The 22,275-nt window shown below is 39.3% G+C and overlaps 3 protein-coding genes across 3 annotated transcripts in view; all 3 read left to right on the forward strand.

The window, feature by feature from the left end:
- Nucleotides 1-9,482, forward strand: part of LOC117968747 (H-2 class II histocompatibility antigen, A-Q alpha chain-like) — a 45,626-nt gene extending 36,144 nt beyond the window's left edge. The window contains exons 4-5 of the mRNA XM_059009109.1: nucleotides 7,450-7,579; nucleotides 7,762-9,482. Coding sequence (XP_058865092.1) covers nucleotides 7,450-7,574 — 125 coding nt within the window. The 3' untranslated portion in view covers nucleotides 7,575-7,579; nucleotides 7,762-9,482. The remainder of the gene's footprint in view (nucleotides 1-7,449; nucleotides 7,580-7,761) is intronic.
- Nucleotides 1-22,275, forward strand: part of LOC117968203 (SLA class II histocompatibility antigen, DQ haplotype C beta chain-like) — a 401,218-nt gene that overhangs the window by 356,422 nt on the left and 22,521 nt on the right. The gene's annotated exons all lie outside the window — the stretch shown is intronic.
- The window catches only part of LOC117434255 (DLA class II histocompatibility antigen, DR-1 beta chain-like), a 30,556-nt gene continuing 22,032 nt past the window's right edge, over nucleotides 13,752-22,275 (forward strand). Inside the window, exons 1-2 of the mRNA XM_059009103.1 lie at nucleotides 13,752-14,018; nucleotides 17,716-17,988. Of these exons, the coding sequence (XP_058865086.1) occupies nucleotides 13,913-14,018; nucleotides 17,716-17,988 (379 nt within the window). The 5' untranslated portion in view covers nucleotides 13,752-13,912. The remainder of the gene's footprint in view (nucleotides 14,019-17,715; nucleotides 17,989-22,275) is intronic.

Genomic DNA, 22,275 nt, shown 5'->3' on the forward strand with positions numbered 1-22,275 from the left:
CGGATCTGCCGGCAGGTGATGACGTCACTCTGCAGACAGTTCCCTCAGCTCAACTTACACAGACAGTGGCCCGGCGCTTATTGCTCACAGACAAAATAACTCGTGAAACACAAGCACTTAATATTGAAATGCAAATTCACAATTACAATTTTTCTAATAACATATCACACCTACGGCTGGGTTAGGGTTAGGGTTAGGGTTAGGGTTGGGCTCCTTTATCTTCAAAACCCAAGTGGGGGTTTCACACACGTCCTGTGTGTTTTCTTCTTTGAATGCTTCACCTCGCAAGCAGACACAGTCTCGTTATGCTGCGTGTTTCTTCTTTGAATGCTTTGCCTCGCAGGCAGACACAGTCTCGTTATGCTGTGCGTTTTCTTCTTTGAATGCTTCGCCTCAAAGGCAGACACAGTCTCGCTATGCTGTGTGGTTTCTTCTCTTTGAATGCTTTGCCTCGCAGGCAGACACAGTCTCGTTATGCTGTGGTTACGACTGGGAACAGAAGCTTGTATCGGAGCCGGGAATGGTTCGTTTCGACGCGTAGATAAACTGACTCGCAGACGTCTCTTTTCCTATTAGCAGGAGTCCTGACCACTGAGCTTTCTTTGACGTTCGTTTATTGCAGGGTACAGAATCTTCTTGCAGACAAGAGGTATAAAACTTAGCGCTATCTTCTCTTATGGAGCCATGTTAGACTGAGAAACCAGTTCAGAAACCAATTCAAAGTTCTTGCTGCAAGTTGCCAGTTCTTATAGGACTTTCACACAAAGACCTATAAATTGCCCCTACAACTGTCTTCCGTTGTTTTTGGACTATAATTGACTCACCCTGCATGGGATGACCCCACTATATAATTTATGACTTCCTTCTGCCGTCTCCCGCTTTTGCTTCCTCAATAAATTCTTATCCAAGGCTCCGATCTATTTATGATCTTGTAGAGACCCTGTTTGTTAGGTTCAGTTAAAGTCCACCAATCCTCGGCTCATTAACCCCCCCTCCTTTGTGTAGGATGTTTCCGGAATTGCTCCAGCCAAAAGTCCACATGTTGCACTGCATCCTGCGTGTTCGAGAATGAATCCAACAGATTAGTTCAGATACAGTCACCTCCAAAATTACTGGCACCCTTGATAAAGATGAGCAGAAAAGACTGTATAAAATAAATAATACCAGTACTGAGCTATATTGTAATTTTCCAACATGTGGAATATATTTGACTTTATTAATGATTCAATGGAATCAACCAAAATTACACATTTCTCAAATTATATTTATTTCCAAAAAAAATGTCACAATTATTGGCACCCTTGTTTTCAGTACTTTGTGCACCCTCCCCTTGCAAGGATAACGGCACTGAGTCTTTTTCTATAATGTTTAATGAGATTGGAGAACACATTGGGAGGGATCTTAAACCATTCCTCCATACAGAATCTTTCCAGATCCTTGATATCCTTCGGTCTGCGCTTATGGACTGCCCTCTTCAATTGAAACCACAGGTTTTCAATGGGCTTCAAGTCTGACTGAGATGGCCATTGCAAAATGTTGATTTTGTGGTCAATTAACCATTTCTGTGTGGATTTTGATGTGTGCTTGGGGTCATTGTCTTGCTTGAAGATCCACTTGCGCCCAAGTTTCAGCCTCCTGGCAGAGGCAACCAGGTTTTTGGCTAAAATGTCTTGGTACAGGGTAGAGTTCATGATGCCGTTGACCTTAACAAGGGCCCCAGGGCCAGTGGAAGCAAAACAGCCCATAACATCAAAGATCCACCACCATATTTTACAGTAGCTATGAGGTTCTTTTCTGCACATGCATCCTTCTTTCGACGCCAAACCCACCGCTGACCAAAGAGCTCTATTTTCGTCTCATCTGACCATAGCACCCGGTTCCAATCGAAGTGCCAATGCCGTTTAGCAAACTCCAGGCACTTCCAAATAGCCTATTGGCATGGAGGTGGCGTCTAATTGTAGATTTGGAGACTTGGTGACCCCAAGATGCAACCACGTTCTGTAATTCTCCAACTGTGGCCCTTGGATTTCCCTTTGCCTCCCGAACCATCTGCCTCACTGTGAGTGGGGGCAAGATACACTTGCCCTGTCTTTCCTATACAGTGTATGCCCACTAATATTATATTTGTCTCCATCACTCACAGACAAACAAGTTTCTGTAACACCTATCGCATCATAGTTACTTTTTAGTGCAGTGGCTTCAAGTTCTAACATTTTGTTTCTGAGACTTCTAGCATTTAGATAAATACATTAAATAGTGGTCTTACCTGAGTTGTTGCCCTTGTTTTGATGTGGTCTCCCTTCTGTTTTTTTGTTTTCTCCCCCCTTCCTTTCTAGTTTAAATGCTTCTCCGAGTAGATTGGTTCCCTTTTTGTTTAAGTGCAGTCCGTCCCACCTACAGACGTGCTCAAATTTGTTGGTACCCCTCCACAAAAAACGAAGAATGCACAATTTTCTCTGAAATAACTTGAAACTGACAAAAGTAATTGGCATCCACCATTGTTTATTCCATATTTAATAGAAATCAGACTTTGCTTTTGATTTTTTATTCAACATAATATTGTAAATAAGAAAACAAATGAAAATGGCATGGACAAAAATGATGGGACCGCTAACCTAATATTTTGTTGCACAACCTTTAGAGGCAATCACTGCAATCAAACGTTTTCTGTAGCTCTCAATGAGACTTCTGCACCTGTTAACAGGTAGTTTGGCCCACTCTTCCTGAGCAAACTGCTCCAGCTGTCTCAGGTTTGATGGGTGCCTTCTCCAGACTGCAAGTTTCAGCTCTTTCCATAGATGTTCGATAGGATTCAGATCAGGACTCATAGAAGGCCACTTCAGAATAGTCCAATGTTTTGTTCTTATCCATTCTTGGGTGCTTTTAGCTGTGTGTTTTGGGTCATTATCCTGTTGGAGGACCCATGACCTGCAACTGAGACAGAGCTTTCTGACACTGGGCAGTACGTTTCGCTCCAGAATGCCTTGATAGTCTTGAGATTTCATTGTGCCCTGCACAGATTCAAGGCACCCTGTGCCAGGCGCAGCAAAGCAGCCCCAAAACATAACCGAGCCTCCTCCATGTTTCACTGTAGGTATGGTGTTCTTTTCTTTGAAAGCTTCATTTTTTCGTCTGTGAACATAGAGCTGATGTGACTTGCCAAAAAGCTCCAGTTTTGACTCATCTGTCCAAAGGACATTCTCCCAGAAGGATTGTGGCTTGTCAATATGCATTTTAGCAAATTCCAGTCTGGCTTTTTTATGTTTTTCTTTCAAAAGTGGAGTCCTCCTGGGTCTTCTTCCATGGAGCCCACTTTCGCTCAAAAAGCGACGGATGGTGCGATCAGAAACTGACGTACCTTCACCTTGGAGTTCAGCTTGTATCTCTTTGGCAGTTATCCATGGTTCTTTTTCTACCATTTGCACTATCCTTCTGTTCACTCTGGGGTCGATTTTCCTCTTGCGGCCGCGCCCAGGGAAGTTGGCTACAGTTCCATGGACCTTAAACTTCTTAATAATATTTGCAACTGTTGTCACAGGAACATCAAGCTGCTTGGAGATGGTCTTGTAGCCTTTACCTTTACCATGCTTGTCTATTATTTTCTTTCTGATCTCCTCAGACAACTCTCTCCTTTGCTTTCTCTGGTCCATGTTCAGTGTGGTGCACACAATGATACCAAACAGCACAGTGACTACTTTTCTCCATTTAAATAGGCTGAAAGACTGATTACAAGATTGGAGACATGTGTGATACTAATTAAAGAAACTAATTAGTTTGAAATATCACTATAATCCAATTATTTATTATCTTTTCTAAGGGGTACCAACAAATGTGTCCAGGCCATTTTAGAATATCTTTGTAGAATAAGCAATAATTCATCTCTTTTCACAGCTTCTTTGCTTTATTCTATGACATACCAAAGGCATGCAAGTATACATGATAAAAATAGCTTTTAATTTCATCACTTTTCAGGAGGAATGAAGCATTATTTCAATGAGCTGTAAGGGTACCAACAAATTTGAGCACGTCTGTATATAGATAGTCCTTGTTGTAGAATGTGCTCCAATGTGTATGTCACAGATGGCTTGTGTATGTCACAGATGGCTTTGTGTGGCGTGTGGGTGGTGACGTCAGGTTCAGGAACCGGAAAGAAAACACAGGCAGTAGTGCAGGGCAAAAAGACGCAGCACGCCGTTTATTAAATGCAAAAATAAAATAAAAAGTTTTAACAAAAAGAAACTTGCTCACAGAGCAAAATAAAAAAGGTAAACAAAACAAATCTCAAACACAAAAATAACACAGGTCAGGCTGGGCAATAGCCTTCACTGGTCCTGTATGTTTTGTTTCTTTTAATTCTCTCGCTTCTCTCGCTCTCGCTCTCGTTACACCTCTGAACATCCAACCACCCCTCTGAGCCGAGAGTGGGTCTTTTATATTCGTGGCTGGAGCCTTAATTACCTATTAATAAATTACCTTATTAAGGCTCCAGCCACATTCCCACGAGAGTTACAGGGAAGGGGTTTTAACTCCATCCCCACTTACTGCACATTACAAGACCGTCTCTCTCCCCGGTCTCAAACAGTAAATAATAAAAGAGGGACGGTGCTCGACCGCCCGCACATAAACACAATAATGATTAGGACGGACGGCTTCGTCCGCCCGCATACAAATACAATAATAATAATAATAATAATTATAATAATAATTATAATAATAATAATAATAATAATAATAATAATAATAATAATAATAATACAAACATATATATACAAATAATAATACAGGGGCGGGATGTACTCCGTCACAGTGCACCACGATTTCAGCCATGCATTTTGATTTTGTATTTCCAGCTGTCCGTATGCTCCTTTGCAAGGTGCCGGCAGTATCCCAGAAAATACCACAGTTTTGGTCTTGTCTTTAAATTTCCTTCCCAGCTCTCTGTATTTGTTTTGCAGGGATCCTGGCCTGTCTCTTCCAATGTTGTTTGTACCGATGTGGACGACTACTACCGGGTCGTCTCCTGTTCGTTCTAGGAGCCTGTCCACATTCTCAGTGATGTGCGTGACAGAGGCTCGTGGAAGGCAGCACACTGTTGTAGTAAGGGGGTCCAGACTGCGAACTGAACTTGCTGTGTTTCTCAATATGGAGTCCCCAACAATCATGACCTCCCTTCTTTTTGCTGCCTGGCCAGCACTGTTTATAGGCTCCTGGATGTTGTTCCTTTCATTCTCCTGATGTTGGTTTTGGTCATCTAAATGTTGAAGTGGCTCAAATTTGTTGGATGTCTGGATTTCTGGTGGTTGTGTTTGACGAAGTTTCTTTTTTTCCTGCTTCTGCCTATCTGAACCCAGCTGTTTCGACTCTCTTCCATCTCCCTGGTGGCTTTCAGTCTGCTAGGGGTGCAGACTTCCATGAATTGTGGGTGTGCCAGCTCCTCAAGCTCCTCTTGCTGTCTCATTTCCTGCAGCTCCATTTCTAGCATACTTACTAGTTTAAGCAAGTCCTGGATCGTGCAGCACTTTACACACACTTGGTTGAGCTCTGATGGGTTTTCTCGGATTTCCCACATCATGCAGGTGTCACAGATTACTGGCTTGAAGACCATGTAAATTTTTTATTTGGAAGTTTAGTTTAGCTTCTGCAGCTGTCAACCTGCTTTCAAACTGCTCTGTACTTTTCCACGACTGTACTTCTCCCACGCTGTCGCTGGGAAGTCTGGAGAGGGAGTGTTCAGTGCAGCCTCCCTTTATGGTTGGGAGTGCTGCAGGATACGCCCCTCCAGCCAATCAGGGACTCCCGTTCAACCAAACCATGACCGAGCCCCGTCAATCAATTGGCTGTCAGTGCATCCTTGCTGAGCACCCGAGCTACAGTGTAGGAAGTGACAAATATTGATACAAAATAAACAAAACACAAACAAAACGAATTCCCTGTGCAGAGCTACCGCCCTGCCAAAACCAAACAAAAACAACATTACATTTTTAACCATACTTCCCCTGCTATCAACAGTCTATCCACCTTGTGACCGTCACATATCAAGAGGAAAGTGTATCCATGCAAACAGATGTAAAGACAGACTGACAACCTTCATATTCTCCAGGTTCTGTCTGTCACAAAAATGTTTTCATGTACTGTCATTTTTGGTTGATTGTTTGCAAGCACTTTTAGCAAAGGAAAAAAACATAACTGATCACTGAAAACAAAGTTGGCACCTGACCGTACTCCACAATGCTTTCAAATTAGACTTTACATGTAGAATCTACACAAACTACTCCACATTGATAAAGTTAAAAAATGCATATAGAATATAAATAAGTATGATTTACAGAGAAAAACAGATTAATCTCAGTTGCATCAGTATTCAACCCCTTTGCTACTGCAGCCCTAAATCAGCTCAGGTGCAAATGATTTGTTTGAAAGGTGACAAAATTAGTGAAATGGTTTCAGCCTGTGTGTGCTCAAAGTGGTTTAACTTGTAGATCATTTCCCTCAGGTATATAAAGACTTTCAAGCTGCAACTCACATAGTGATCCAACAAAGCAACCATGAAGACCAAAGAGCTTTCAAACAAGTCAGGGATAAAGTGGTAGAGAGGCACAGAGCAGGAGAAGGGTACAAGAAAATTTCAAAGGTGCTGATTATCCCTCTCAGCACAGTGAAGTCCATCATTAAGAAGTGGAAGATGCATCATACCACCCAGACACTACCCAGATCAGGTCGCCCTCCCAAACTGAGCAGCCGGGCAAGCAGGAAACTGGTTCAGGATGTCACTCTGAAGCCAACAATGACCTTGAGAGATCTGCAAAGTTCTGTGTCTGAGATGGGAGTCAGTGTTCACACATCAACAGTAAGACAGGTGTCGAGAAAGAGACCATTACTCAAAAAGCCTCATCTTAAAAATGATACTGCAGACATTTTGAAAAAGGTTTTGTGGTCAGACGAGACAAAAATTGAACTTTTCGGTCTAAATTCCAAGCGTTATGTCTGGCGCAAGCCCAACACTGCACATCACCCAGTCAACACCATCCCAACTGTCAAGCATGGTGGTGGCGGCATCATGTTATGGGGATGCTTCTCTTCAGCAGGGACTGGGAAGCTTGTCAGGATAGAGGGGAGAATGGATGGTGCAAAGTACAGGCGAATCCTTGAGGAAAACGTGTTTGAGTCAGAAAAGAGAATTAATACTGAATACTGATGCAACCAGTACATTTCATTTTGTACATTTTCTTTGCAAGTTCTACTGACATTTAACGTCCTCCTCATATAACAGTGTTCAGTTTAACCAATACAGCTTTGAATAAAAAAAGTTCATTTGAAAAACTGTGCATACATTATTTGTAATTCAACAAAATGTGAAAACTTTGCAGGGGGGTGAATACTTTTGCAAACCACTGTACATATACTGAAACACAGTAGAAAGATCAAATACTGCTCTCCCTCTCCACACAGAGCCGGATGTGCAGACAGATTCTGATGTTGTGGAGACAGCGTTCTGCGCTGTGGGGCTGACTCTGGGGCTCCTGGGAGTGGCTGTCGGGACCTTCTTCCTCATCAAAGGGAACAAGTGCAACTGAACCAGGTAGCTACACGGCTCTGGTACTGTTTTACTGGTGCGGTTATTGCAGCATTGCTAACCACACAAAGACAACATTCGTAGTTAAGCAAGAAGAGAAGCCTGGGTATTGAAAATGTGACTTACTATTTCTCATGGTATTCTTGCACATCCCATACCAGTACTGAAATATTGCTCTTTTCTTTCAGGGTTTTCCTTTTGATGAAGAAATCCTGATCTGCTCTGCTCCAGCTTGTGTTTATGATTCTCATTAATTTAAATGTCTGTCTGCTGCTGTGGGGAAAAGGGGAAACTATAGAAGTGCTGTGCAGCTGTTTTTAAACCTCTTGTAAACCCTAAAAACTAGTGATGCAATAAAATATAATGGAAATGTATCTAGAGCCATGACAAGATATCCCAAGGGGCTTTATAAAAGTATACACAATAACCAGCTGAGTAAACTGAAAGCAGTGTTAATTGTGTGAGTTGATAACATAGATATTGTAAAAGCACCAAATATTAATTCCTGGAATACTCTGGTACCCTAATAAGAGAGTCGATGCCGGATATGAAAACACAAAACAAAACATTCCCTCACTGAGCCATTATGACAGCACCAGGAACCAGCCTTCAATAAACTCTATTGCAATCTCTGTTCAGACTCTCCATAAACTGTATTGCATCTTCATCCAAAAAAAATAATAATACCAGAAGTAATACAGTTTATTACTAGCATACAATAGTAGGTTCTAAAGGCATACAATAATGACAGGATGTAATGTTTCAAATCCCAGAGCCTGCAATGGGATGTTGGTTGGAACCACTTCTGCATCTCCTCCATTGATGATGTAACACGTCCATAGTGTCTTGGCCTCCACATTTACACACCAAGTCTTCTTTAAAATCCATTCATATACCTCTTTTTTTAGCTTTATTAACATGATCACTGGCCCCTCCCTTTAAAAGCAGCGCTGACCGTCTTTAAAATCCATTCGCTCACCTCTTATTAGCTTTATGATCACTGGCTCTTTTTCTTGTATTGAAAATCTTTTGGTTCTTTGCATGTGTTTTAGACTCTAATTTGGAATATGCAGATATTTAAAAAGAACCTAGAAGTATAAGTTGGGTACAAACGCTAGTAGCTGAGTTCCACTGCACTCCATCTAAAATCAGGTCATATAGCCAACAGTACCATAAAACAAAGAGGTACCAAGAAGAAACAGTTAGGATTTTTTTTTATCTACAGATTTTATATGGTATAAAAAAAACAAGCAACAAACCATATTATTTTCAACACACAAAAAGGAGAGCTGTGATACAGTTATGCTGCGAGTGTTAATAAGAGATGAGAGAAGTGTTTTTAAAAACCTTGTTAGCACTCCTTTGCCCAATACATTATATTCATAGAATCCAGATATTAACTTAAATCAAAGTTACTTTATACAAAGGTGACCCCAGTAGAGTTTACAGTAGATATACTAATGTTACTGTATCTCAAGGATGCAATTCCTTCACTCTGACCCATGGATGCTTCCCTAGAATCTCTTCTTTTTTTCCCCCAGGAATAGCACAGTGTGATAGCTACTGTGTGGTTTAAATTGAAAACGTTCCTTATAGCTTCATATTTTACTTTATGTATGTGATGTATGCTTTAGAGGGCTGATGCTTTGACAGTGTGTTATTTAAATGTGTCTTTTTAAAAGTCTGGTTCTTTTAGGAGTATATTAGATATACAGTGAATTGTAATCACAGTAATAATAAGCAGAGGGACTTTGAAGGTGCTTTTTGTATCTTTAATATTGTAATTTAAAGCTTAACTTCCTTAAAAAAAATCAAATTCTGAAATAAAAATCATCATTTTTTCTTATTGAAATTCTGCATCGTTTTCAAAGAGTTATTTTATTTAAAATAAAATATTTTACCTTTTTAATGTTGATGTCTTATGGGCATGTCTGCAATGATAGGACCTCTTCTAAAGCTTTTATTATTATTATTTATTTCTTAGCAGACGCCCTTATCCAGGGCGACTTACAATTGTTACAAGATATCACATTATTTTTACATACAGTTACCCATTTATACAGTTGGGTTTTTACTGGAGCAATCTAGGTAAAGTACCTTGCTCAAGGGTACAGCAGCAGTGTCCTCCACTGGGGATTGAACCCACGACCCTCCGGTCAAGAGTCCAGAGCCCTAACCACTAATCCACACTGCTGCCCCTAAAGCTTGAACTCATAAGATATTTGAACTTTGTTTTTATTAATGAAATCACTTTTGATATTCATAAAAATGTTCTAGACTCTGGTTGGCTTCTTCCACAGCAGTCTAGAACAGTTTTATGATTTATACAACTTAATATTATTTATAAGAACATTCACGAACGAGCGGAAACCATTTGGCAAATGTTGTCAGGTCAAAGGATAAAGGATTAAAGGATTCCAGTGATTCAGCATCAACAACATGACTAGGTAACGCATTCCATATCCTCCCCACTCACCTCACATCCCCAAGGATTCTAAACCATGTAAGTATGTCAGTAGAACCGCTCAGTTTGAAACCACAAACAAACATTTAAAGGTCTTAGTTTAAATTTAAAAAATGACTGATTTGCCTTTAGTAAGCCAATGAAACTGTATATAAAAAGGCAGCCAAGGAAAGGGTTACACCAGCGCTTCCCCATGACTGTCAAAAGTACATTCTCAGGAATTACACAACAGACTTCTCTGAATAACCTCAAAACAGGTTAATCTGTATTTACTGTACATTCTTCATACATATAATTTACAAGCACAGTATAAAGATGATAGACACACCTCCTCCAGACTGTCGCTGTTAAAACCACTGAGATGTCGGCACAGAGCAGAACTGTATGTAGATTGGTCAGTAAAACCTATGCTTACAGTCCTTAAGATCATAGCATCAGATCCTGCTGTTAAAAAGTATTTTAACACAAAGGTACTTCTCTTACTATAATTATAGGAGTTATGACCTCTTTAAAAATTGAATTGATTTGAAGTTAATAATCGATATCTTTTACCAGACATATTTTAACTTAAAGCTGTAAAAATTTGACCATGGTTTTATTGATATTACAGTGAAGGTATTGATCCTGAGGATCGCATTGCTTATGAAGTGTAACTGCATGAAACACATATTAGCAGTACATATTTTTTTAAAAATAACTTCATTGGGGTCCTAAGGGAGTTACAGTGCAGCACAGAGGGTCAACAGGGGATGCTCCAGAGCTTGTTATTTGAATTAATGGCACCTTTGGCATTGAGGAAAGAGACACAGGCTGGACAAAGGTTGTCCAGCATAACACAGATACTGGCCTGGCAGTTCCGATTCGCCAGCCCCTCCCACCTTGGTTCACGCACAAAGAGGCAGCGTACCTTATCAAGGAAATGCAGCGCCATAGTGTGCTCGAGACAAATTCTATCCCCTGAAGACCTGTGGTCCTGGTACCCAAGAAGAATGGCCAGCTCTGCTTCTGCATTGACTACAGACAGCTGAATGACAACACCAGGAAGGACTCCTACCACTGCCCCTCATTGACGCCACTTAGTTTAGCTTGACCTGGAGTCCAGCCTGAAGACAGCCTTCTCTACAGGACAGGGGGTTTGGTAGTTTGCAGTAATGCCATTCGGCCAATGCAACACCCCTGCCACCTTTGAAAGGCTTATGGGGTGCCGCAGTCTTCCTGTTTAGTCCTGTACCATCCCCCAGCTTTAAGGAAGTCCTTTGCCATCTCTGCTCTGTACTGTAAAGCTTCTGCCAGACCAGCCTTAAACTACATCCAGGCAAGTTTAACCTTCTTCAACACCAGAGCACACTTCTCAGACATGTAGTCAGCCATAAGAAGTAGCGACACACCCATCATATAGAGGTTGTCCTGAAGGGGCCAGTCTGCCAGCTCAGGAGTTTCCTGGGCCTTATTATCACAGGTTTGCTAAGGGTTTGTCCACTATGGCATTTCCACTCACAGGGAGACCCTTTATCCTCAACACCAAACATGTTGGGCTGGGGCAGTCCTGTCTCAGAGAGTGAAGATGGGGAAAAGGTACTGTTATTTCAGCCAAGCACTGTCTAGCCAGAAATAAACTACTTCCACACTTGTCTCTATGGCCAGGAATTTGTACTCTGCACAGACTATGCCTCGATTCAAGTCACCAGAAGGCCAGCTTGCCCATTGATTAAAAAAATTACAGCAATACACGTTCCACATCCACCAGTTATTTACAAACCGCTAACTAAGATCACGCAACAGTCTGTTGACACAGGGGTTGTACCGACACACTGGAGAATTACAAACGTAATACCGATCGACAAAAGCAAACCAGGTAACTACAGACCAATAAACCTGACTTCTATTATATGTAAACTTATAGAAACTACAATAAGATCCAAAATGGAAAATTACCTATATGGTAACAATATCCTGGGAGTCAGCATGGTTTTAGGAAAGGGAGATCGTGTTTAACTAACCTGCTTGATTTTTTTGAGGATGCAACATCGACAATGGATAATTGCAAAGCATATGACATGGTTTATTTAGATTTCCAGAAAGCTTTTGACAAAGTCCCGCATAAAAGATTAATTCTCAAACTGAACGCAGTAGGGATTCAAGGAAATGCATACACATGGATTAGGGAGTGGTTGACATGTAGAAAACAGAAAGTACTGATTAGAGGAGAAACCTCAAAATGGAGCGAGGTAACCAGTGGTGTACCACAGGGATCAGTATTAGGTCCTCTGCTATTCCTAATCTACATTAATGATTTAGATTCTGGTATAGTAAGCAAACTTGTTAAATTTGCAGACGACACAAAAATAGGAGGAGTGGCAAACACTGTTGCAGCAGCAAAGGTCATCCAAAATGATCTAGACCGCATTCAGAACTGGGCAGACACATGGCAAATGACATTTAATAGAGAGAAGTGTAAAGTATTGCATGCAGGCAATAAAAATGTTCATTATAAATATCATATGGGAGTGTGGCAAAGTGGTAAGTGGTAGCAGGTGTATAGCAGGTGTAGTGCGGTTACAGTAATCCCAAGAACACACAGACAACAAAGTACGGGTGAAAATGATTGATTTAATGATGTATAATCCAATGGTCTGGTGGCCAGCCAGTAAATAATAAAGAGCTGGCAATACACAACAATGTGTATTGCACAGTAATGAAACAAAGGGTTGTAGTCCCGCAAATAATAGACACGGTACAAACACACACAATTAGACACACACACGATCACTGTTCCAAAGTGAGTGCTCTCAGTGTTTGTGGTGAAGTACAATATAATACGTGCTATTAGTGAAACAAGTGTGGTGGTGATCTGGTTTCGTGCTGGCCCTTGGCGACAGCTCCGGATCTGTGTTTAGGGATGAATAAGCTACTAACAACCAAACGAGCAAGATGGGCTGAATGGCCTCCTCTCGTTTGTAAACTTTCTTATGTTCTTACAGGAGTCTCTGTATTGTTTATAGAGTACTTCAATAAAGTGATGTAAAGTGCTTTACTGAGGTACGTGGTAAATATGAGAAATCATGTCATGTAGCATATTGACACATATTGTTCAAAATATAGAAATACTAAAATAAACCTAATACATTCAATGACAAACATTTCGACTAGAAGGCTTTCTCCATGTCTTTTAGTATTTCTAAATTCAAGTGCAGACTTCAGCGCTCATTCAAGAGATCATTATAGCTGCATTGTCAAAACAATAATCTCAAGCAAAAAGAATTTGACCGCGCACAAAGAAGTCTTAGAAACGTCATTGTTTATTGTTCTGACAGATAATAAAGACTTAATAGGACTTCTTTGTCTGTGGTCATCTGCTTTTTGCTTGAGTATTTCTAAATGTAACACTGTTTAATAGTTGCAGATTAAATTTTTTGATATACTTAATTATAGTTGAAGGCATTTAGTATATATGTATTTCTCTTTCCATATTATAAAAAATATATATATATTACTGCATTAAAAATATTTTCCATTCAATTTTACAACGTCTAGGTATTTACAAATTGTAATAAAAAAATATATATTTTTTTTAAAAAAACTGAAATCTCTCCACAGTTGTAGAGGCAATGAGACATAAACTTCATACAATACGTCTGCCTAGAAACAGATGCTGTTTTAAAAGAGTGGCTTTGATTGGTGCAGTTCCTGAGCAGTGATGTGTAAATGTGCAGCTCCCCCTCTCTCTGCTCACTCTGTGTTTCACTCTGTACAGCAGCAGTCTCTCAGCTCCAGCGTGTTTCACTCTGTACAGCAGCAGCCTCTCAGCTCCGGCGTGTTTCACTCTGTACAGCAGCAGCCTCTCAGCTCCAGTGAACAAGCAGCCTTCCCTCACAATGGGAACCTCTTCATTGCAGATCTCCAGCCTGTACACACAATGCCTGCGGGGGCTGGTTCTGGTCTCTCTGTTGATGTGCAGTAGCAAATCCAGCTTTGGTGTCGGTAAGTAAACCCTGAAAGTTATTTTAAACCGTTTTTTTTTTTGTTTAATTAATTTATGAACCAATTAATACTTGCCTGTCATCTTACATCCAGCTCTTACATGTTATTCTTTAGCAATACGTTTTCTATTTAACATGATGCTGTTTTGGTGATTTGCAAAAGCTTTGCCAATCTAACCCAGAATTGCTTTATATATATATACAGCTCTGGAAAAAATTAAGAGACCACTTCAAAATTATCAGTTTCTCTGGTTTTACTATTTATAGGTATGTGTTTGGGTAAAATGAACATTTTTGTTTTATTCTATAAACTACTGACAACATTTCTCCCAAATTCCAAATACAAATATTGTCATTTAGAGCATTTATTTGCAGAAAATGACAACTGGTCAAAATAACAAAAAAGATGCAGTGTTGTCAGACCTCGAATAATGCAAAGAAAATAAGTTCATATTCATTTTTAAACAACACAATACTAATGTTTTAACTTAGGAAGAGTTCAGAAATCAATATTTGGTGGAATAACCCTGATTTTCAAGCACAGCTTTCATGCGTCTTGGCATGCTCTCCACCAGTCTTTCACATTGATGTTGGGTGACTTTATGCCACTCCTGGCGCAAAAATTCAAGCAGCTCGGCTTTGTTTGATGGCTTGTGACCATCCATCTTCCTCTTGATCACATTCCAGAGGTTTTCAATGGGGTTCAGGTCTGGAGATTGGGCTGGCCATGACAGGGTCTTGATCTGGTGGTCCTCCATCCACACCTTGATTGACCTGGCTGTGTGGCATGGAGCATTGTCCTGCTGGAAAAACCAATCCTCAGAGTCGGGGAACATTGTCAGAGCAGAAGGAAGCAAGTTTTCTTCCAGGACAACCTTGTACTTGGCTTGATTCATGCGTCCTTCACAAAGACAAATCTGCCCGATTCCAGCCTTGCTGAAGCACCACCAGATGAGTCCAATTTTCAGCTTTGCCCAACACCTGGTCGTCTAATGGTTAGACGGAGACCTGGAGAGGCCTACAAGCCACAGTGTCTCGCACCCACTGTGAAATGTGGTGGAGGATCGGTGATGATCTGGGGGTGCTTCAGCAAGGCTGGAATCGGGCAGCTTTGGCATGAATCAAGCCAAGTACAAGGTTGTCCTGGAAGAAAACTTGCTTCCTTCTGCTCTGACAATGTTCCCCAACTCTGAGGATTGGTTTTTCCAGCAGGACAATGCTCCATGCCACACAGCCAGGTCAATCAAGGTGTGGATGGAGGACCACCAGATCAAGACCCTGTCATGGCCAGCCCAATCTCCAGACCTGAACCCCATTGAAAACCTCTGGAATGTGATCAAGAGGAAGATGGATGGTCACAAGCCATCAAACAAAGCCGAGCTGCTTGAATTTTTGTGCCAGGAGTGGCATAAAGTCACCCAACATCAATGTGAAAGACTGGTGGAGAGCATGCCAAGACGCATGAAAGCTGTGCTTGAAAATCAGGGTTATTCCACCAAATATTGATTTCTGAACTCTTCCTAAGTTAAAACATTAGTATTGTGTTGTTTAAAAATGAATATGAACTTATTTTCTTTGCATTATTCGAGTTCTGACAACACTGCATCTTTTTTGTTATTTTGACCAGTTGTCATTTTCTGCAAATAAATGCTCTAAATGACAATATTTTTATTTGGAATTTGGAAGAAATGTTGTCAGTAGTTTATAGAATAAAACAAAAATGTTCATTTTACCCAAACACATACCTATAAATAGTAAAACCAGAGAAACTGATAATTTTGCAGTGGTCTCTTAATTTTTTCCAGAGCTGTATATATATATATATATATATATATATATATATATATATATATATGAATTTCAAAAAAAGAATTACGCTCAACAGCACATCACTTATTCTGCCATACAGGGCATGCAGTCACAGCCAGTAATACTCAGCAATGCAGTGTGTGGTACATTCTTCTGTGATGCACCTGTGCAGTGTGATCCAGTTTAGGGGATGATTCAATCTACAATTCAACTGCAGTTGAGATATTTCATCACAATGATAACTAGCAGCTTGCTAGAAAATCTACAAAAGGCAGATCTGCTTAAATGTGATAAATTAATTAAGGACCACCTTTTTATTTTGTAACCATCTGGAAATTCCACCCCTCAGTTCTGCTTACCATAACATTAAGCCAGGGTGTGTATTTGAAAAAAGTTACATTTAAGTTGACCCAGAAGACATTCATTCTCCATTATAATTCACCAAGTTTTCTATTCATGTTTAAGGTTATGTGTTTTTAATGTTGCTGTATGTGAATTAAAATGCATGTCTGGTTAAACATTGTAGGCAAATGTCATAGAAAAAAAAATTGGGGTTTTCAATCTATATAAAAATAAACCATCTGAGAACAGCTGCTTAAGACCATACAAAACATAATTATAGAAACTACATGGGCTCAATTCTGATCACACGGTATATGGCAGTAACGTTAAGGCACATTTTGTTAGTGCCTGATTATGGATAGATGGGAGCAAACGGGCGCAATCAGACTTGTGAAGTGACTTTGGTACCATTTTTTCCGTTAGAGTTTTTATACCTGTGTTACCGCCAGGGTCGTCACATATTTGGGGAGTGGCCTCATTATTATCACCAGAGAAGACGAGGCAGGTTTGCCTTTGAGATCCAAACAAACATCTCAAAGCAGCTCTTTTCAAAGAGCAAAGCTATCGCAATGTAAAATTATAATTTAATATTGTCACTGCAATATATTTCTGATACAACACACAATTATGCTTTAGAGCACAGTGTTTACTAACTTTCAGAGTTATAGATTTCAATTTGTAGATACATTGTAAATATCGTTTTTGTTAGTTTTTACCTGGAAATATTCAAAATCATAAACACTAACGAGGGAAAGCAGTCACAGCCCGAGCTGTTACCGACAGGAGTGAGACTCAGAGATGAAGAGCTGCAGTTAAAGCACACATTTATTTACAGATGCAAACCAAACAGAAACAAATAAAAGGTTTAAACAAAACACTCTTACTCTTCCCCTTTCCCTTTCCCAAACTCCTCCAGCTAAACAAAGGATTTGACTCCTCTTCATGCCATGTGGCTGGGACTGATCAATTATTCACTCAAGACCCAGCCACATGCCACACGTGGACAGGGATGGAATTAACCCCATCCCTGCCAAACATAAATTCAAATTAATTAAACTTTATTTAAACAGACAAACAAACAGTACATAATTTACATTTGGCCCACATGAATGTAACAAAAAAAAAAAAACATGTCGTCATTTACTGCTCTCTGAGTTGCAGTGATCACTTTATAAAGTGCTCTTTTTGGGGGATTCTTTTTGTCTGATCATTTTATTTATTTATTTTGTTGTTGCATGTAACGTTTTACGTTTGTGTGGTATCGTTTGTATACACAAGGCCCGAATAGGTTTTAGGAACAGCAGGTGATTTCTACCAATTAATCCACTGTCTTCAATAATTTACATTGGGCAAAAAAATAAATAAATAAATAAATAAATAAAAAATACATATACTGTGTGTGTGTATGTGTGTATATATATATATATATATACATATATACATATACATACATATACATACATATATATATAATAAAATTGCATGTAGCAAGTTTAAAGTAATGTATATTTTTCATTTCTGTCTTTTTTTTTTTTTTTTTTTTTTAGACGGTTACCTGAACCAGTTGCTTTGGGACTGTGAGTACAGTGACAGCAGCATGACGGACATGGTGTTTTCGATGAGATATATTTTTAACAAGCAGGAGATTATTCACTACGACACCAAGATCCAGAAGCACATTGGGAACACAGCCTGCGGGGTGAAGAATGCGGAGGAGTGGAACAAGGATAAGGACACGCTGGCAGGGCTGCTGAGTAACGTGGATGGAGCTTGCAAACACAACATGGGACTCTACCTGAGCTTCGCAACAGATAGGAAAAGTAAGTAATAGCACTACACTCAACTGCAGCAAAAAAAGACAACTTGAGCAAAGATGTTAGTAATCATTGAGAAGATAAGGAAATACATTGAACCCCACTGTTAAATATTAAAGCAAAGGCTTTAGAGCGGAGTGTCAACCTCCGAGAGGGTCGCAGTGCTTCTGGCTTTCCTTCCACCTCAGCTCTCAATCATTTAATTAGTCTGATTATTTGATTAATGGGACAAATTTAGGGCACTCCAGGCCTCATAGTTTCATAGGTAGTGTGCCTTGAGTCAAGTGCATTTTTTAAATAATCAACAGTAAAATACTTTGAAAATAGTAAATATGTCCAATTGAACAAATAATTGGATCAATGAAGTTAATTGAGAGCTGATGTTGGGATGAAAACCAGCAGACCCTGCGGCCCTCAAGGACTGGAGTTCAGCGTTCCCTCTAAGGCTAATATTCCTGAACAGACCACATTACTCATGGAATACTGAGGTAAATGCTTAGCAACCAAAACTAGTGCTTCATAAAATCAGGATAAAACTTAGAAAAACGTAATTCTTTAATTTTATTTAACATATCCATATTCTAATAGCAAGGAGGCTGTGTGGTCCACTGGTTAAAGAAAGGGGCTTGTAACCAGGAGGTCTCCGGTTCAAATCCCACCTCAGCCACTGACTCATTGTGTGACCCTGAGCAAGTCACTTAACCTCCTTGTGCTCCGTCTTTCGGGTGAGACGTAGTTGTAAATGACTCTGCAGCTGATGCACAGTTCACACACCCTAGTCTCTGTAAGTCGCCTTGGATAAAGGCGTCTGCTAGATAAACAAATAATAATAATTTGAGCCCTCAGGAGCCTTCTCGCCTTCTCGGGCATGTAACTGCATGAAGCGGGCATTACCACACGATTAAGCCCGCTCTTTCAGGCTCAAATGCTTAATTTAAATCTCAAATCAGAAATTTAAATTTTAGTCACAACCTTTATCCATAAATAAAACACAATTCATTAAACAATTTTAGGATTAAATGTTAAAAATGTGAAATCTTGTTTTGAAACTGCTTGTAGATTCCTGTTATTTTTCTAAACTACTAAATGCATCCTCCGCATCTAAACGTGGTGTTTGTTGATTGGTTATCTTAAAAATCAAGTCTCTGGCTGGGCATCAGCATACTGTCATTGTCAAAGCAAGCAGACACTGCACAAGCAGCTCTGCTTTACCCAATCAGAATCCTTGCCAGCGCAAGAGTCAGTGGGTGTGTTCACGGAGATCATTCTTAGAAGATCATTGGCTAATTGTTCAGATTCTGCACAGACTGCGCAGAATGACCTCCTTGAACGCACTCAAAGTGCTCAAAGAACGAGTAACGAGATGCTTCTGGGAAATGTAGTGGAGTAAAAGTACAATATTTTCTAAACAAACGTACTTGCGTAAAAGTGCAAGTATCCCAAAAATAAAGTACTTAAGTAAATTACAGATCCCAAAAACAAATACTTAAGTAGACAACACAAAAATAGGAGGAGTGGCAGACACTGTTGCAGCAGCAAAGGTCATTCAAAATGATCTAGACAGCATTCAGAACTGGGCAGACACATTAATAGAGAAAAGTGTAAGGTACTGCACACAGACAATAAAAATGTGCATTATAAATATCATATGGGAGATACTGACATTGAAGAAGGAATCTATGAAGAAGACCTATGAGTTTATGTTGACTCAGAAATTTCTTCATCTAGACAATGTGGGGAAGCTATAAAAAAGGCCAACAAGATGCTGGATATATTGTGAAAAGTGTTGAATTTAAATCAAGGGAAGTAATGTTAAAACTCTACAATGCATTAGTAAGACCTCACCTAGAATATTGTGTTCAGTTCTGGCCACCTCATTACAAAATGGATATTGCTGCTCTAGAAAGAGTGCAAAGAAGAGCGACCACAATTATCCTGTGTTTAAAAGGCATGTCGTATGCAGACAGGCTAAAAGAATTGAATCTATTCAGTCTTGAACAAAGAAGACTACGCGGTGATCTGATTCAAGCATTCAAAATCCTAAAAGGTATAGACAATGTCAACCCAGGGGACTTTTGCGACCTGAAAAAAGAAACAAGGACCAGGGGTCACAAATGGAGATTAGATAAAGGGGCATTCAGAACAGAAAATAGGTGGCACTTTTTTACACAGAGAATTGTGAGGGTCTGGAACCAACTCCCCAGTAATGTTGTTGAAGCTGACACCCTGGGATCCTTCAAGAAGCTGCTTGATGAGATTTTGGGATCAATAAGCTACTAACAACCAAACGAGCAAAATGGGCTGAATGGCCTCCTCTCGTTTGTAAACCTTCTTATGTTCTTAAGTAGTGTAACAAAGTAGTTCTACTTCGTTAATTTCACTACACTACACACCGTTTGTTTCATAAAGACATTCTGTCTGGAGACACGCCTCTTGTTAAATCTTGGAAATAACTGCAGAATTAGGAAAGAACCAATTGAGAGGATTAATTATGCGTTTACATTAAAAGGGGTGCTATTTAAATTACAGTCAGGTAATACACAGCAGTGAACCTGTTTAGAGCAACGAGTCAGTCAATACGCCTTTATCAGTGTTTCATATTTTATCCTGGTTATTATTATAATGCCAGTAAAACGCTAAACTTAATTTGTGTTGTCCTCTACATAGGATTACTCTCACATGACACTGCTGGACTGTTACTACTAAACTGTTTCATATGTTTTATTGTTATTGTAAATGCCAGCAATAAGCTAAACAGGTCTTTTTGAAACAGCTTTATTTGTAGACTGAACTACTATGTTAGTGGAAGATTGTAAATATGATTCTCACAACTGTGCTGGACATTCAGCTTTCTGAACTGTTGTAATATAATTCTTAGGTTTTTCTGTTTATTTTAATGCCAGCAATGAGCCAAGTGATAGCTATAAAAAAATGAATTGTGGTAATATTTATTAAATGTCCTTATTTTAACTACCAACATTATATTTATGTTCAAATGTCATATTTAATTATTAATACGTTGATAAAAAGTGGGAACAAATGGAATTGGCCATTTTTGAAAAACGGAATTTGGTATTCCCAAGAAAGGAACAATTAGTAGCCCTAAAGATGGTTCCAATTGAAGGCAGTGCAGACGCCAGTGTTTTATGCTGTTGTGTAAAGCAAATTTATGCAGGCCACCAGTTGAGCATGCAGTCTATATCTATGATAACAACCAACAGGGCTGCATAGAATGAAAGGCAGAGCCACAATAAATATCTTGCAACAAAAATATATTAAAATTGTTAATGCGTGGCTGAAGGTTGCTCACTGATAATTTACCCTTTCTCAGTCAAAACGGCAAGCTTCTCAGTATCTAAAAAGATTAGAGGGAATGCTGCTGTAGTCTGACACCCTGCATTAAAGAAACTAAGCCAGCTGATTATAATTGACAAAAATACAACTAAAGCAAAATCTGTTATTTAAACAAGAACATATTGTATGGAGGCAGATGTTGTTTAGTTAATTTCAGTAATAATAAAGTACAATGAAATATATATATATATATATATATATATATATATATATATATATATATATATATATATATATATATATATAATATATATTATATACAATGGCTCTCACATTTTATTTTCCACATTTTATTGTGTTACAACATGGAATCAGAATGGATTTAATTTGGAGTTTTTGGCACTGATCAACACAAAAAAGTCCATAATGTCAAAGTTAAAAATAAAATCTACAAATAGCAGTGTTTTAATGTTATATGGTAATTATTTTTTTCTGTGCACATATGCATTAATATGAGAAGCCATGAAGGGTTTTTTTTTCTTTAATTATGGAATTCAAACTGCATAGACACATTACTAATGGTATTGTGAGTGTACACAGAGTAATGGTGATATCTCACATGCAATCTTCCTCCAAAGCACACCTGTATGCTGTCAGCTTTTGTGCGTTGATAAAAGATAACAGGTGGTCCAGTGGTAAAATAGCCCCTTTATAAACCTGTTGAGGCTTCAATTTCAATCTTGCTCTGAGAGGATTCGAAACAGTACATGGCTGTAGCCTAGAAACACCACAGCGCTACACAATGGGCAGAATGCTACCTGCTAAAGATTGGAAAGAAGACTTCAGTAGTGAGTCGAAGATCTGTCTCGGAGATGAAATTGATTTACAATTTAGAAAACTCTTTAGAGTCCTGCCCTGTGCAAACTACCACAAGCTTACATTTAAAAAAAACCTGGGGTCTCAATAATAGGAACATTAAAGGAATACTTTATAGAAATG

The sequence above is a fragment of the Acipenser ruthenus genome, chromosome 38 (genome assembly GCF_902713425.1).
Source record: "Acipenser ruthenus chromosome 38, fAciRut3.2 maternal haplotype, whole genome shotgun sequence".
In the NCBI taxonomy this organism is placed as follows: Eukaryota; Metazoa; Chordata; class Actinopteri; order Acipenseriformes; family Acipenseridae; genus Acipenser; species Acipenser ruthenus.